At 39.9% G+C, this 16,241-nt stretch overlaps 1 protein-coding gene across 8 annotated transcripts in view; it reads left to right on the top strand.

Moving 5' to 3' along the window:
* unm_hu7910 (un-named hu7910) overlaps window positions 1-16,241 on the top strand; it is a 214,777-nt gene that overhangs the window by 166,911 nt on the left and 31,625 nt on the right. For all 8 annotated transcript variants that reach the window (XM_063064199.1, XM_063064182.1, XM_063064141.1 and 5 more), the window contains 5 exons: window positions 7,865-7,956; window positions 10,280-10,366; window positions 11,257-11,407; window positions 13,021-13,157; window positions 15,191-15,289. In XM_063064199.1, coding sequence (XP_062920269.1) covers window positions 7,865-7,956; window positions 10,280-10,366; window positions 11,257-11,407; window positions 13,021-13,157; window positions 15,191-15,289 — 566 coding nt within the window. The remainder of the gene's footprint in view (window positions 1-7,864; window positions 7,957-10,279; window positions 10,367-11,256; window positions 11,408-13,020; window positions 13,158-15,190; window positions 15,290-16,241) is intronic.

Genomic DNA, 16,241 nt, shown 5'->3' with positions numbered 1-16,241 from the left:
CACCTTAGCTGCACGACATTCACAGGGGCCATGAGGCAAATGTGTAGGATCTGCACTGTATCCCAGCTGTCATGACCTTCTTGTGGTTCTGTTAATGTTGCTTGGCTGCAAACAGTAAGCTGCTAAATGACATTTACAGCATGTGGCAATATACATCAGTTATGATTGATAGGAAATTTGTGGTATTGGCTCTGCAATGAAGACAATTTGGTACTCACCCAATTTTTAGGGCAGTGTTGTACTTGTGAACTTTTGTAGTGTTTACTCTCCTCGGTAGTTGAGATCGTAGGAGTTATTGCAAAACTTCTTTCCTACCCTCCACCCCCTTTTTGTTTGAGTTGATCACTTCTGAGGAGTGGAGGGTGTCTGTGCACTATTTCTCTTAGCAAGGACTGAGTATTGCCCACCAGCTACCATAAAGTCTCAACCACATATGGTCCTGGTCCAAAGTGATTGGGGACCAAGTTCTGCTCCATGGACTGTGTAAATAAGTATGCAAATGACCGTGGGCAGATGGACACAGAAATGGCCACAGATGTATGTTTTGTCAACTTGGTTTTGCTTCCAGTACGTCTCTTAGTAAATTATTACAATTTTCTTCTGTACCAAGATTTTTTTTTAACAATGTTCTTTATAATTTCAAAAAATCCTTGCAGGTTCTATGCTCATTGAAAATGAAATCCCAGGGAGATTCCTGGTGCATCATTCATCATTAAGTTACTTATTTAATAAGTACATGCATTTTAGACTGACCAGATATAAGTCCAGCAATTCCTGTGCATTGTAGTGGCTAAAGCATGCTAAATTAGAATCCAACATTAAAGAGGTTAACCATTTACAGAATTTTATCAATTAATTGATATATTTGATACAAGACCAAGCGAATTTAGTGTACCATCAATTTAGATATTTTATGCATAAAACTTTGTGTCAAAATAAATGAGAATTACTGCACATGCCAATGTGAGATCAAGTTGCTGTGATTTTAAAAAGCATTTTGGTTTTAATTATTCGTTATATGACCCAGCCATCTTGAGGGACTTGAGGCTTATCATCATGTACTCAAGTAATATGTGAGGTGCACGATTTTGTCTCCAAATCTTATCAACACCACCATGGCAGTGTCTGCCATAAGTGCAATAATTATACAGTAGTGCAAACATCTTAGGCACATATATATGCATATATATAGCTCTGGTGCCTAAGACTTGCACAGTACTATATTTGTCAACGTAAAATGGAGAGCGAGTTTGTAAATCTGGTGGGAACAAAGTATGTTGGGAATGGCGAAGGTGGAGTGTAGGGGGTGGGGTGTGAGACAGGTGGCAGAGAAAGAGTGCCAGGAGTGGGGGTAGTGTGGGTGCAGACACACGCAGCCCTGAGTCAGTAGGCAATGTAATTTGATTCCAAACAATTGGTTTATTAATCATTACAGAATGTCTCTCTGCTGCTTCCTGCTCCCTCCTCTCTCCCTTCTCCTTTTCCCAACCATGATTTCCCTCTCCCTGCCCCCTTCCCATTCTCAGTCCACAATAGAGACCCATATCAAAATCAGGTTCATCTTCACTTGGTGCGAAGACAATAACCTATCCCTCAACGTCAGCGAGACGAAGGAATTGGTTGTTGACTTCAGAAGGAGTAGCGGAACGCATGACCCAATTTACATCGGTGGTGCAGAAGTGGAACAGGTCAAAAGCTTTAAGTTCCTCGGGGTCAATAGCACAAATGACCTGACTTGGTCCAACCAAGCAGAGTTCACTGCCATGAAGGCCCACCTGCGCCTTTACTTCCTGAGAAAACTAAAGAAAGTTGGCCTGTACCCTAAAACCCTCACTAATTTTTATAGATGCACCATAGAAAGCATTCTTCTAGGGTGCATCACAACCTGGTATGGAAGTTGTCCTGTCCAAGATGGAAAGAAGCTGCAGAAGATCGTGAACACGGCGTAGCACATCACACAAACCAATCTTCCGTCCTTGGACTCACTTTACACTGCACGCTGTCAGAGCAGTGCTGCCAGGATAATCAAGGACACGACCCACCCAGCCAACACACTTTTCATCCCTCTTCCCTCCAGGAGAAGTCTCAGGAGCTTGAAGACTCATACGGCCTGATTTGGGAACAGCTTCTTTCCAACTGTGATAAGACTGCTGAACAGATCCTGACCTGGATCTGGGCCGTACCCTCCAAATATCCGGACCTGCCTCTCTTTTTTTTTGCACTAACTTACTTTCCATTTTTCTATTTTCTAGTTATGATTTATAATTTAAATTTTTAATATTTACTAATTTTTAATATTTAATATTTGTAATCCAGGGAGTGGAAAGCGCAGAATCAAATATCGCTGTGATGATTGTACGTTCTAGTATCAATAGTTTGGCGACAATAAAGTATAAAGTATATTTACATATGTCATGAAATTTGTTTTTTTTGTGGCCGCAGTTCAGTGCAATATGTAGAATTACTACTACTACGTCGACTCAGGCCTAGGGGGCCAGCATCGGGCACGATGACGGACTCCCCACTTCTCCCTCTCCTTCATCAGTGTGTTCTGTTCATCTACATTAGCCACGCTGCTGTTTTCTAGGAGCGTGTTGACCATAGTCTTGGGAGGGCGCCCAGGGTTCATCCTCCCATGCTCGGGCTCCCATATGATGACTAGGCTGGCAAGTAGCTCGGGGTGGCGTAGACAGTGCCCCACTAGTTGCAGTCTTCTTGCCTCGATTTTAGTGGAGAGCATCGGAAGGTCGTCATAGAGCTCAACGTTCGTCATGTGCTGTTGCCAACTCACATCAAGAACCATCCAGAGCATTCATGTATAGCAACCATCTAGAGACTTCCGCATCGTCTTGGTGAGTGTCCACGTCTCGCATCCATACGTGAGAATGGACTTTATGACTGCTATGAAGATCCTGTTTTTAAGCTCTCTGGTCAGGTTCGACTTCCAGATTTCCTTCATGTCGTTCATAGCCCTCCACGCCAGCACCTTCTGAATCTTTATGTCCTTCTCCAAACTCATCATTCTTGACCCAAGGTACTTGTAGTCAAAGACTTTCTTAATGGTATTATTTTTTACGGTCTTGAGAGTACCTTCGTCGCAGTTAAACGCCACGTACTCTGTCTTTTTAGCGTTTAGGTGAAGTCCAACTTTATTGCAGTCAATTTCCACTTTTATCAGTAGCTGCAGTAGTAGCTGCTCCATCTGGTCAGAGAGCAGGACTATGTCATCTGCAAAATCGAGATCTGTGAGCGTAACTGATCTGACGCTTTTGGTTGGTCCTGGTTTTATGGTAACCAAGCTTGTCATGATCTTTGGTAGCTTGACGTAGAGCGTAATCAAGGACAATTATAAAGATGTAGGGTGCCAGAGTGTCTCCTTGCAGCACACCAGCTAGGAGCTCGAACACTGCTGTTTCTCCGTCTGATGATACAACTTTTGCCATGGTTTTCGTATAGCTGGACTCTATTGCTCTCAGTAGATGGTCTGGCACTCCGTAAGCTTTCAGGATCTTCAGCATTTTACCTCGGTGAATGGAGTCAAAAGCTTTGCGAAAATTGATGTAAATAAGCACGGCCGGTAGGTTGTTCTTCTTGACTCCCTCGATGATTCTACGGAGAGCAAGTATTTGCATTACTGTTGTGCGCTCTGCCGAAAACTATTCTGATTGAATCTTAGCTTAGGGTCAATGGTGGTACGAATCCTATTCAAGATCATCTGATTCTATAGCTTTGCTAAGATGCAGGTCAAGCTGATATCGCAGTAGTTATCTGTCTTTGTGAGGGATCCAGACTTGGGGACTGGGATAATGTTTGAGAGTGACCACTGTTCTAGTTTGTCACCTTTCATCAGTGCCCTATTACATATGTCCAGCAAGATGTCGTCCAGGTCGCAGTTCTTCAGGACATCTGGTGGTATCCCATCTGGTCCAGCGCTCCTGCCCTGTTTGAGTGCATATCTGGCCTTCTTCAGTTCCTCAATGGTGAATGGGCCATCATCGATTTCGACTTGCTTTAGTATCGTGGGTATGTCCTCTTCTTCCTGATTATTGGAGGGCTTCCCAGCAGGTTCTTAAAGTGGATAAACCATGTCTGGACACAGTCCTCTGCTGTTTTACCACTTATTTGACCTGTTGGGGACTTCTTTCGTCTGCTGATCTCATTGACTAGGCACCATGCTTCTCCATGCTGCATGTCTTCATTAGCAGCTTCTATCTCTCTAATCCTCTCAACTAGTTCCTCTTCCTTCAGTCAGTCGTAGGTGGCAAAGAGATTTTTCTTTGCTGTCTTGAACTTGTCTCTTAGCTCTTCTGTTATGCTCCTTCTAAGTTCGGCATGCCAAGCATTGACCACACTTCTGCTGCGATGACGTCAGGATGTTTCAAGATCGGGCTCTTCTTGATTTACGTAGAATTACTACAGTACTATGCAAAGGTCTTAGGCACCCTAGCAATATATACAGTATATACAATATATACAGACTTTTGCACAGTACTGTATGTGACAACATAATTTGTTCGGCAACTAGACATTTCTAAATAATTAATTGCATCTATTAATGTTAAAACTGTATTTTACACCCCACTGGGGAGAGGCTGAAACTGCGACTGTATTTCACAATATGGATTAGGGCACACTAAATGGTGCAAAACAGCATATAAAAGCCCAGTTTTCACTGCTATATTTCCATTAATTTTCATGTCTTTACTTTTGAAATCTAAACCTCTGGATCATTGTGCCTTCCCCTGATGCAGTATTTATTCTATTAAAGAGCCTATGAACATTTCAAAATTTAATTAATTATTATTTGAAAGCGAGGTTTTATGTCAAATCCTGATATTTTAAGTATTGGTCTACACAAGTGTTAAATTCCGATAAAATATCAACAGACCAAACAAATATCTACATAAACAAATACAGGTTTCCCCCGCCATCCAAAGGTAGAGTGTTCCTACAAACAGTTCATAAGCTGGAATGTCGTAAAGCGAAGAAGCAATTACCATTTATTTATATGGGAAAATTTTGTGAGTGTTCGCAGACCCAAAAATAACCTACCAAATCATGCCAAACAACACATAAAACCTAAAATAACAGTAACACATAGTAAAAGCAGGAATGATATGATGAATACACAGCCTATATAAAGTAGAAATACTTTTCCACAATCATTGCCTGAACTGTTCTTCGTAGCGAAAATCTTACGCAAGCGCTCTCCGCAGAAACACGGCGCAAGCGCTGTCCAGTAACCTTTAAGCTATAAAGCTGCCAAATCATACCAAATAACACGTAAAAATACACAGCCGATATAAAGTAGAAATAAAGTATGTACAGTGTAGTATCACTTACCGGAATTGGGAAAGCGCAGAGCACACTGATGGTGGTGTGTTAGGCTGAGTCATCGGAGTTTGAGTGGTGCAGTGGCCCCACCCTCCGGGCAGCAAACAGATACCGATTCGCGGAGAATGCAGCGGTAGCTGGGGGGGCACACAGCACATCTTTAAGAAAAAAGCTGAAATAAACATGCTAATTAATTAGGTGCCGCTCGGCATGTAATTGTCGGCCCAGATCAGTGCTGATTGCCGATTGCATCGCCTCTGATCTGGGCCGACAGTTACATGTTGGGCAGCACCTAATTAATTAGCTTGTTTATTTCGGCTTTTTTCTTAAAGATGTGCTGTGTGTCTCCCGGCTACTGCTGCATTCTCTGCGAATCGGTATCTGTCCGCAGCCTGGGTGATGGGGTGGTGGGGACACTGGGGTGTCATCTCGTCGTCTGTTTCTATTAGAGCAGGCAGCTTATCTTCTCCTATGACTGCCCGCCTCAATGTCGAAGGTCGAGGTTCGTCGTCTGCTGTGGCTGATGCGGAAGGCTTGCTTGACTGCTGAGCCTCGTGCATTTTTCTATCATACAGTTCTTTGTAAGCACTCAAACCATCCTGCAAATATCCCCTAAACCGATGTACCCTTTCAAAATTAAAGTCGTACTTTATCATTACTCATTCAGTTTCGATTGTTATCCTTTCCTCTTCCAATTGCATCAGCTCTTCCTCTATCAGTTCTTGGTCACGGGATGCCAAGACCTCTTCAACATCATCTTCGTCAGCTTCCACAAGCCAAACTCACTTTGTCCTTACTTCGTTCACCATGATCAAAACGCTTAATTATGTCTAGTTTTACGCTAAGTGTAGCACCCTTACGAGCTCTTTCAGGCTTTTCCGATACCTTAGAACTCATCTTGCAAATGACTGCTCACAGGCATGTGTTTAAGTAATACCGGCGAGAATGCCATTCCGAATCCGGGGGAGAGCGGCTGCTCAGGGCGCAGGCTGCTTTTTGTCGCGCGCTGCCTTTTATCACGTGCTGATTTTTTTCGCGCGCTGCTTTTTTCGTAACAGTGAAAACACATTCTGTTAGCGAAAACAGGTAACTAATGTAGCTCTTTCGTAACAGTGAGGTTTCGTAAAGCAAACGTTCAAAAGGCGGGAGACACCTGCATTCAATTTTCCAATGATAGTGAAGAGTTGTTGTTTAAGTTGTGAATGAAAGAATTAAAAATTCAGACAGAAACATTGCTATCTTCTTTGCAAGTTGTGAGCAGTTCAATTTTTTTTACTTATTTGGGTTTATCTTAGCTGCACAAGACCTGTTTACAAATGGGTCTTGCAGCGAACAACTGACAAAAAAAAGCTAATGAAATGGACCAATAAATAAGTTATGAAATTTTATGCAAAAGATTGTGAAGTGATGCATTTCTAGAAGATTTAAAATAAGTGTAATTGAATATTTGTAAAGATAATGCAATGATAGGAACACATCAAGTGCAGGTATTTCTGAAGACGATGGGTCAAGTTGAGAATGCTTTCGATATAAACCAAAGCTCAGGATCTTAGGCACAGAGTGCTACAACAAAGTTATGCCAAACCTTTTGAAATCATTTGTCATCTCCTCCCCACACCTCACCCTCACTGATGGCCATCACACTTCATAAAAGTTAAAGGAGAGGATGCAGAAATTTTGTTTTTGAAATGATACCAGGAAGGCAAAATATGGAAAGATTGGAGATGCTGGTGTTTCTGCTAGAACAGAGGAGGTGAGAGTTTTCAAAAGATGTTCCAAATCATGAATTGCTTTGCTAGGGTAAACAGGAACTTGTGGTTCTAGTGGCGGCAGGTTTGTAACCCATCGTACAAAATTAAACTAACTTGCAGAAACAAGGTGAGATGAGTACAGTTTTTCAGTACAGTGAATGTTCTGATGTGGGATATGCCTTCAATGACAGCTAAAGAACGAATTGAATTGAATTGACTTTATTACTTACATTCTTCGTATACATAAGGAGTAAAAATCTTTACATTACGTCTCTGTCTAAATGTGCAATGTGCAATCTAGAGTGATTTGTAATAAATAGTATGTACAACAGGACAGTCAATATAACAGAAATACAATTGTATCAGTGATTGCTCAGTGATACTCAATTGCTGCTTTCAAAAGGGAGCAGGATATATTATTGAGTAATTGGTTAAAGAGCTGTGACAACATGATTATCAAGTGGAAATAATGAAAATCTCTTAATGAGCCAGCATATTCATGAAAGGCCAAATGGCTCCTTTTTGTGTTGTATTAAACTGTAATACAGACCCTAAATTTGCATGGAGGTTGCCCTAGTATAATTCAGGATAGGGATTATTGGAAAATACCAGAGAAAAGCATAAACAGAAATTGAGAATCTGAATACAATCAATTTCATGCATAAGCTTTTATGGGAGATCAGTAGGACTCTATGGAAATTTTTAACTACTTTTGAGAGCTGTATTGTTTACCTTTTGGAATACTTGTATCATACAGCTAATAGTGGTTGTTCTATTAGTTCCAGCTAAGAAGAAGAAACCAAAACTCTTGAATAAGTTTGACAAGACCATTAAACCCGAGTTGGATGCTGCTGAAAAACTGCGGAAAAAGGTGAACTATAAAATTCAATATCTTACCTGTGAGGCAGCATGCACTGTGATTCTGCTTAACCAAATTCTGCAAATTTTAACAATACCAAATAATGCATTGCTAAGTGCACTATTTTTTAATGTTTCTTAATTGTACATGTGATTTTTTTTTGTGTTCTATCGCTGAGCAGCAGTGAACCATCTGATTGGCCTATCAGAGTTCTCTTTGGGAACTAGTTGACTGGATCAGCATTTCTGATCTGGCTATTGTTCACAATTGCACTTAATATAAATAAATAAATACTTTCAAATGCTTAAACTTAACAGGATTTCCTGGTGTGAAGTAGCTTTTATAAAGATTATCCACCACAGTGATCGTGATCTTTAGCATTTGAATAATTTGGAGAATAATCATATGCTGATGATCATAATTGATGTTTCAATTCCAGAAATTGTGGCTGCTAATTACTATCAAGGTTCTTGAGAATCCTCCACCACTTGCAGAGTTCTGCAGTTCATAGCAATAATCTAAGCAGAGTATGTTTAGATGTAAATAATTCAAAAAGATTAAATTTTTTAAAAAGTAACAATTATTTTATTTTACTATTCTATTTTACCTATTTTATTTTATCATTTCCAATTTATTATTAAAATTTAAATAGTAAAGGTAAAATAAGTAAAGCTGTTATCTGTTTTCATCTTTTCTCACAAGTTCGCAAATGCATTCAAATGAAAAAGATTGCCATTTTCATGACAGACCTTCCCTTTAGGGAGTCAGTGATCTACTACAGGACTTCATGACCAGTGGATAACCAAAAGAGGCATCTCAGTCCTAACTTGTTTTCTCTCTTTTCCATTTCTGATTAAAGTTCTTGGACCTGAAACATGAACTTTCTTTCCATTTCCACAGAAGCTCTCTGACCTTGTTGAGTGTTTCCAGCATTTTCTCTTTTTTTTCATACAGTGAAAAGCTTTCTTCTGTGGAAATAGATAAATTTGTCACCCTTATCACTGAATATCCTAACTTTGAGCTCTTCTTGTAACACTTACAGGAAAGGATTTTGGTAGAGTTTACATTTTACTCACCACATTAATCTATGCCTAGATGCCTCCAGATTTTCCTGCAGTGTGAGGATCTGTGGAGCTGTGAATGCAACTGAACATTCTTCAGTCATCAGCAAATATCTCCACTCATCATTGATGAAGCAATTAAAGATGCTTGGATTCAAGTTTATTGTTGTCATTTTATTGTTACACAGGATGTAAATGCCAGGAACATTAGATTCTCAGCTCAGTGATGAGAACAAATAGAAGTTAATGCAAACTTAAATTAGCATTAATCATAAGTAATTTGCACATGTGCAAAGCAAACAACAAAATAAACGTAATGTTCGCATGGAATTAAGAGAGAAATAAAATATAGGTCGAGGTAGGTTAGTTCAAGAACCTGATGATAGTGTGGAAGAATCTGTTGTGGCATCTTGAGTTGTGGGTCTTCAGGTTCCTGTACCACCTCCTGATGGCAGAGGATTTGGCTTGGATAATGGTGGTCCCTGATGATGGATGCTGTCTTCTTGAGACATCACCTGTTGTTGATGGGATACAGAGATTGTCTGCCTAACTCCTGCAGCTCCAGTCATCTCATTTATCATCCTTTGTGCAGAACATGACTTCAGCCAGTGTAAGGATTTCCCCTTATTTCCTGTTACCTGATTTTTTACCCATGTCTCTTTGGAGCTGCACTCTGTCAAGTGATGCCTTGATCACAAGGACAGTAGCACTCATCTTCCTCCTTTCGTTCTTCATTCACATTTGGGATTGTGTGTAGGTCCAGAGCTGAATGATCCTGGTGAAATCACTCTGAATATCATTGAACAGGTTGTTAATATGTCATATCATTAATGCTGTTAATAATGCCTTTCCTCACCTTACTCTTGATACAAAGTAGACATACAGGGCATTTGCTAGTTGGCTGGGGTTTGTCATGCATTTGTGTGACCACCTGTTTCTTGGTAATACATTCAGTGATTCAAACTAACTGAAGATTGACTTCTGTTGTGGTGGTGACCTCAGAAAGATTCCGTGATGGATCTCCTCTTGGTATTTCTGGGCGCTGAAGAGGATGACCCATTTTGCCTTCAGTTTGCATTGCTCATAATATTTGATAATGATGAAATCAAAGAGTCAGCTCAATTAGGGTAGAAGTACCCAAGTTAAAGCTAACAAAAAAAAATTAGATTCGATATCAGGTAATTTATCATTGATGAACATTTGGAATGGACTATTTTTATTTACAAAGAAGTACAAATGTTTCCAAGTATTAAAACTTTTTCTTTATGCTTTAGGGTAAACCTGAAGAAGCCCTGCAGGCATTTAATGAACTTCTCAAAAGATATCCCCAGAGTCCTCGAGCTAAATATGGAAAAGCAGAGGTAAGTACACTAGGGGGTTGAGTGTGCTGTACTTTTCATCCGCTGTGGCTATGAGAGAGAGATGAAATCCTTGACAGGAACCCACCCTGGCCTTTTTTTACCATATGCTTCTCTATGTCAGCATAATTTAATGGGAGATCCAGTCCAGCTTTAGCACCACATGATTGTATATATTGCACCACTCTATTGTGTATATATGTAGTGTGCTAGGTAAGGGTTGTCTTATTGTTTATCTACAGTTTATTTGAAAGTTAGTTTAGTATTGTAAATGGTGAAAAATTGTTTAAGAACTATTTGTACAGTTGCAAGGACCCACGATTTTATTCAATGTTTTTCAGTTATTTCTGTGCCCTTTGTTAATTAACTAAGCCATACCATTGTTGGTAGCTGAAGAGTACTGCATGTTAATGAACAACATGTTGTAGGAACAGTCAGTGGAGATCTTTATAAAGCAAATATGAAAATGGATCAGGAAAATTGTACAAAGACTGGCTTCTAAGTATTTGATATTTATCTCTCACCTCCGATCTAGTGCAGTGTAAACAAACTGCAGAAAATTAACATCTTTATAAGCATTGCTGTTTTGTAAGTGCCTTGTTCAAAGTTCAAAGTACATTTATTATCAAAGTATGTAAGCAGGCAACCACAAAATCAAAGAAACCCTATAAAACCCATTTAAAAAAAGACAGTCAAACACCTATTCTGCGAAAAAAAAAGAACAAATCATGCAAACAATAAAAAATAAACAATTAACACTCAGAACTTAAGTTCACAAAAATGCATCCAGAGCCACAAAGTCAATTCATCGCTGCAGCCGGTCCAGGAGCCCGTTAGTTGAACTTCAGTACTGAATTGTGTATATATTAATTGTTTCATGTGGTTTTATGTAGTCAGAAGATGATTTGGCAGAGAAGATGCGAAGCAATGAGATCCTTCAAAGAGCAATCAGTACCTATGGAGAAGTGGCTGATATGCCAAATCCAACTGCTGACCTGGTGAAATTGGCATTGAAGCGACAGGCAAACCGACAACAGTTCCTTGGTGAGGAATGTACCTAGTGTAGCTTACCTGATTATTGTAACTTGATCATACTGTATTATCTAGTTAAACCTTCATGCTTTCAAATTATGGGTTCGCTGATTATCTCTCTCATAGATTAGTGCCATAGAGTAAGAAAAAGTGTCAAACACAAGAGAATATAAAATGAGCTGGTTGAAGGGCATGAATGGAACCAAAATGGAAATAGCACCCAGAACAAGCTAGTAGAACTTCCAGGGTAACTATGAAGTTGTATTGAGGGAAAGAGGTCATGTAGATTGCTTAGCTTAAGTAAGGAAATCTATAAATTCAGAAACTGCTGTTACTAGATACTGATTTTTGCAAATGCAGGATCATGTAAGGTCATGTAATTTGATGATGGAAGGAAAAAGGAATAACAATTCAGAGAAGCAATGGTATTAGATAAGAGAACCACAAGAGATGCAGATGGAGAGAAAAAAAGTAAAAACGGCTGGAGAATTTAGTGGGTCGACCTGAATCATCAACCTTGCGGTGGAGAAATGGTTGATGATTCAGGTCGAGACCCAGATTATAGAGGGAAGAAGGTTAGTATGTTGTTGAGTGATAGGTGGAATAATTTGAGGACAGGTGTGATGAGCAGGTTGATGTGGGGGAGGATGTGGTGGAGACAGAAGACAGTAACTGGTGGGTGGTCTGTAGAGAGAGGGAAGGAAAATAGCAGCTGCAGATGGTGGAATCTGATAAATAAGGAAGGTGATGTTCAACCACATAAATGGGGAATGATAGGCAGATGGAGCCAGCTGAGGAAGGGGTTAGGAAATACAGTAGGTAAAATTTGTGGATGATAGATCTCTCCATGTCAGTGTCCCCCATTTGTTTGATTGTTCATGACTCCATCCTCTGAATCTATCTATCTATCTGTCTGTCTGTCTCTCTCTCTCTCTCTCTCTCTCTCTCTCTCTCTCTCTCTTCCTTCCACCCTTTTCTCTGTCTTCCCCCTTCCCCCTCTCTCCCCCTCTCCCTCTCCCCCTCCCCCTCCCCCTCTCCCCTCCCCTCCCCTCCCCCTCTCCCCTCCCCTCCCCCTCTCCCCTCCCCCTCTCCCCCTCTCCTCCCCCTCTCCCCTCCCCCTCTCCCCTCTCTCCCTCCCCCTCTCTCCCCCCCCCTCCAATTAAGTCTCCAAATTTCTGCCTTTCCCAGCTGTCTGTCTCTGTATTACCCCTACTGGAAGAGTCTTATGGTCATGGAGTTGTAGAGTATGGAAACAGACCCCCTGTTCTACCATTTCAATGCTGACCTGTTTGTCCGTCTGCATTAGCCTATTTGCCCACATTAGGACCATATCCTTGTATGTCTTATATAAGTATCTATTTAAACACCTTTTAAAGGATGTAATTCCATCACCAGTTGTCAACCTTTTATTTCAGAAATACCTGCTAAATTTATGTTCTTCAGCTACCCTGGAAGGATACCCTGGAAGGTTTGTGTCTTCAGATCCAGGAGAGAGAAGGGTGGTACTGTGTTAAATAGTTGCTTTAACTCTTGCCTGTGGTATTAATGAAGTTGTTTAAGGTGATCTGATGTGCACGTTGCTAACTTTTGTCATTTGTTATTCTATTGTGTATGCATATATACAGGTCACATTAAACGTTCTGTGATGACGCTTAAGAAGCTGGTATCTCTTTACCCAGATGATATCTCAATTAGAAATGAGCTTGGAGTAAGTTATCTATTATTGGGAGACAACAGTAATGCCAAGAAAGTGTATGAAGAGGTACGTCATAAAGAATCATTGTAGAAAGATGTCAGAATATCTTCAAAGCTTTACGTTTGAAAAGTGCATTTTTTTCCATGTTTGAAGTTCATATTCAAAGACAGCATCTTCTAGAGTTTATGTACTCCCAAATGCTTCATTTGGTTCATAAACTGCCAATCATAAAACTAAGCCATTTTGCCTATGAGTAAATAATGTTTAATTGTTTCTCTTTGCTAATCTTATCTGGCATATTAATACAAGTGCTGCAGTCTGTGATTTGCAGTGGTGAAGTGTGTGGAAATATACTATGTATACATGGGTAGTGAGGAAAGGATAGGGTTAAGTTCAGTTGATTTCTGGATTGTTATTCACTGTTCATATTTACATATGTAAGATGGCCGGTGGATAAGGTGCTAAAGGATAATTGATACAGTGGTACTGTATCCCGCCTTTAGAAATGCAAGCTGTACAGGTGAGGAAAAAACAAAGATTCCTTCGTACCATTGTAGAAACCCTAAATTCTGCAAAAATGAAACTGTGCTGTAAAATATTGCAATAGTTCTACAATGAAATATTGTTGCTGATTGAAACGCATATTTTTCTTACCAAATTTTGTAAAGTGTGTTGAATTCAGTGGTGATGATCTATGGAATGTAACCAATTGCCTTGTGACCAACTCTGGAATGTATATATTATCGGGCTGTTTATTTGTGTATGCCTTAATTGAGAAAAACATGTAATATTAAGTCTGGTAAAGATACAGGCAGTGGATCATTATCACTTTATGAGCTTGTTGTGAGATTGTGCCATTGTCAATATATCTCATCATATCGTTGAACCTCATCTCCAAAAATATTCCCTTTTATGGAGCTGATCTTCAGAACTCATGGATGATATTCAATCTATAATGGTTACACTTCAGATGCTGTAGCATGCAGACAAAGCTTGGGTTTGTACATGCTCAGAGGTTGGGCTTCAAGCAATCAACTGCACTTTCACTCAAGCGGTTAAGAAGTTGGTCCTTATATTCATTGTCCTCAGGATCAGTGTCCAGTAACAACTGCCCTCTCTACACCACAACATCTTCCAACAATAAAGACTCATGTAAATATCATGGATAAAGAGGTCCACCTCTCGTTTCTTGGGTAGTAACAGATATCGATGATGTAATTCACCACTGCACTATAACAGATATTAGGTATATATAAAATCTGGAACAGAACTCCGTGAGGCAGCACTGATCCCTGCCCATCTAAATGATAAGGACTACAAAACACAGTGAAAATAACACCAATGTGTCTTCAAAGTCTTTCAGTTCCATGGGAGGATAAATGAGCCAACGTCCTCTCTTCTCCAAGGCCAACATCTCTAGTATTGAAGTCCTAGACACACCAGGCTATGTCGGAGAAGACACATAGTGCCAGACTTCCAAATCAAACCCTCAGTTTTGAGCTGTGTTACGGCAAGAGATTACCAAGTGGACAAAGGAAAGGATTTAACGATGTACTCAAAGTATCATTGAATATCAGTGCAATAAACCCATTGATTCCTGGGAATCACTGACCCATGAATGTTCAAAGAAGAGAAGCATTAAGGTATGGAACTAAAAAGCTTGAAGACACACTGTTGAAGTGGTGGATGGAGTGTACCATCTCACAAACTTGTACACTCATCATCTACCACCTGCCCTATCTGAGGAAGAGGATGTAATTCCCACAGCAACCTAAGGCTTTTTACAAATGTTTAATTTAACAATAAATATTGAAGTGTATTATTATTTTACTTACATAGAACAAGGCTATGAAGAGGTGTTGGCTCTTCCCTTCCCAAATGAAGAAAATTTTTACCAGATGCTTCTTCAAAAATATGTGGCTCTTTAATTTATTACTTGCTATCAGCCGCAAGGCCATTTGTCTAGAGTGAATGGAGCAAAGTGATTGTGCAGATCAATTTGCTTGAATAAATGGTTCACTCTTATTTTTCCTTTTTAACCAAAAAAGTGAAGAATTTCTGATGGTGAGTAAAGAAATAATACCTGTGTGATGTTTCAGGTTTTGGCCATGGCTCCAAATGATGGATTTGCTAAAGTTCATTATGGATTCATCCTCAAAGCTGCGAATCAGATAGCTGAGAGCATTCCATATCTCAAGGTAAACACAACCCCCTTACGTTAACTCGTACAAGGTTGCATGCTATAGTAATTCAGAGTTCAGATATATAGTAATTCTGGATATTATAGCAATACAGAGTTAGCTGTGACAATATACAGTGGATTCTGGTTAATTGGCTCTCGTCAGGACCAGTACATTTTGGCCCGATTAAGTTGCTACGCCAGTTCGTCAAAGTTTCATGGAAACAGTTTAAAAAGGATAAACCACCCTTTAACTGAGTAACAAGTTATGTATTTAAATGAAATACGGAACAAGTTAGAACACTGCCAGCATTACCACAATACTATTAAACTATGTAATAGTTTCTGATCGTTATCAATAGAAGAATTAATCCAGTGTATGCTGCCATGTTCTTTTGATTGACTGTAAATGAACAAGATCAGTGCAGATAATGGACTACCTTCATTGCCTCCCTGCATGAAGTAGTGTCAAAAATCACTGCTTTTAACTTGGCATCAGTCGACCTAAATTAATAACGACACAAGCATACGCAACTGATGCTATTTAAAAACTGTTCATTTTAAGCACGGTATGGTGTCTAACGGCCACACAAGTGACACGACTGACGCTGGTTAGAAACTGTTGCATCCATCTAAACATTCAAGCTGATTGTCGATAACTTCAAAATTTTTGTAGGACCGAACTTGTTGAGGTTGTGAATTCATTTCATTTTCTCTCCTGCCTGTTTCTGGCATCTTCATGCCTGAATATTTGAAACCACAGTGAGCTAAAACAGTTCTGAATAGTTGAGACCATAAGATGTGGAAGCAGAATTAAGCCATTCAGCCCATCGAGTCTGCTCTGCTATTCCTTCATGGCTGATCCCGGATCCCACTCAACCCCATACACCTGCCTTCTTACCATAACCTTTGATCAACGATCAACTTCCACCTTAAATATACACACGGATTTGGCCTTCTGTGCATTGTGG

This window comes from Mobula hypostoma, chromosome 1, assembly GCF_963921235.1.
Source record: "Mobula hypostoma chromosome 1, sMobHyp1.1, whole genome shotgun sequence".
Classification (NCBI taxonomy): Eukaryota; Metazoa; Chordata; class Chondrichthyes; order Myliobatiformes; family Myliobatidae; genus Mobula; species Mobula hypostoma.
The sequence above is the reverse complement of the archived record's forward strand: the minus strand, read 5'-3'. Positions and strand labels throughout refer to the sequence as shown.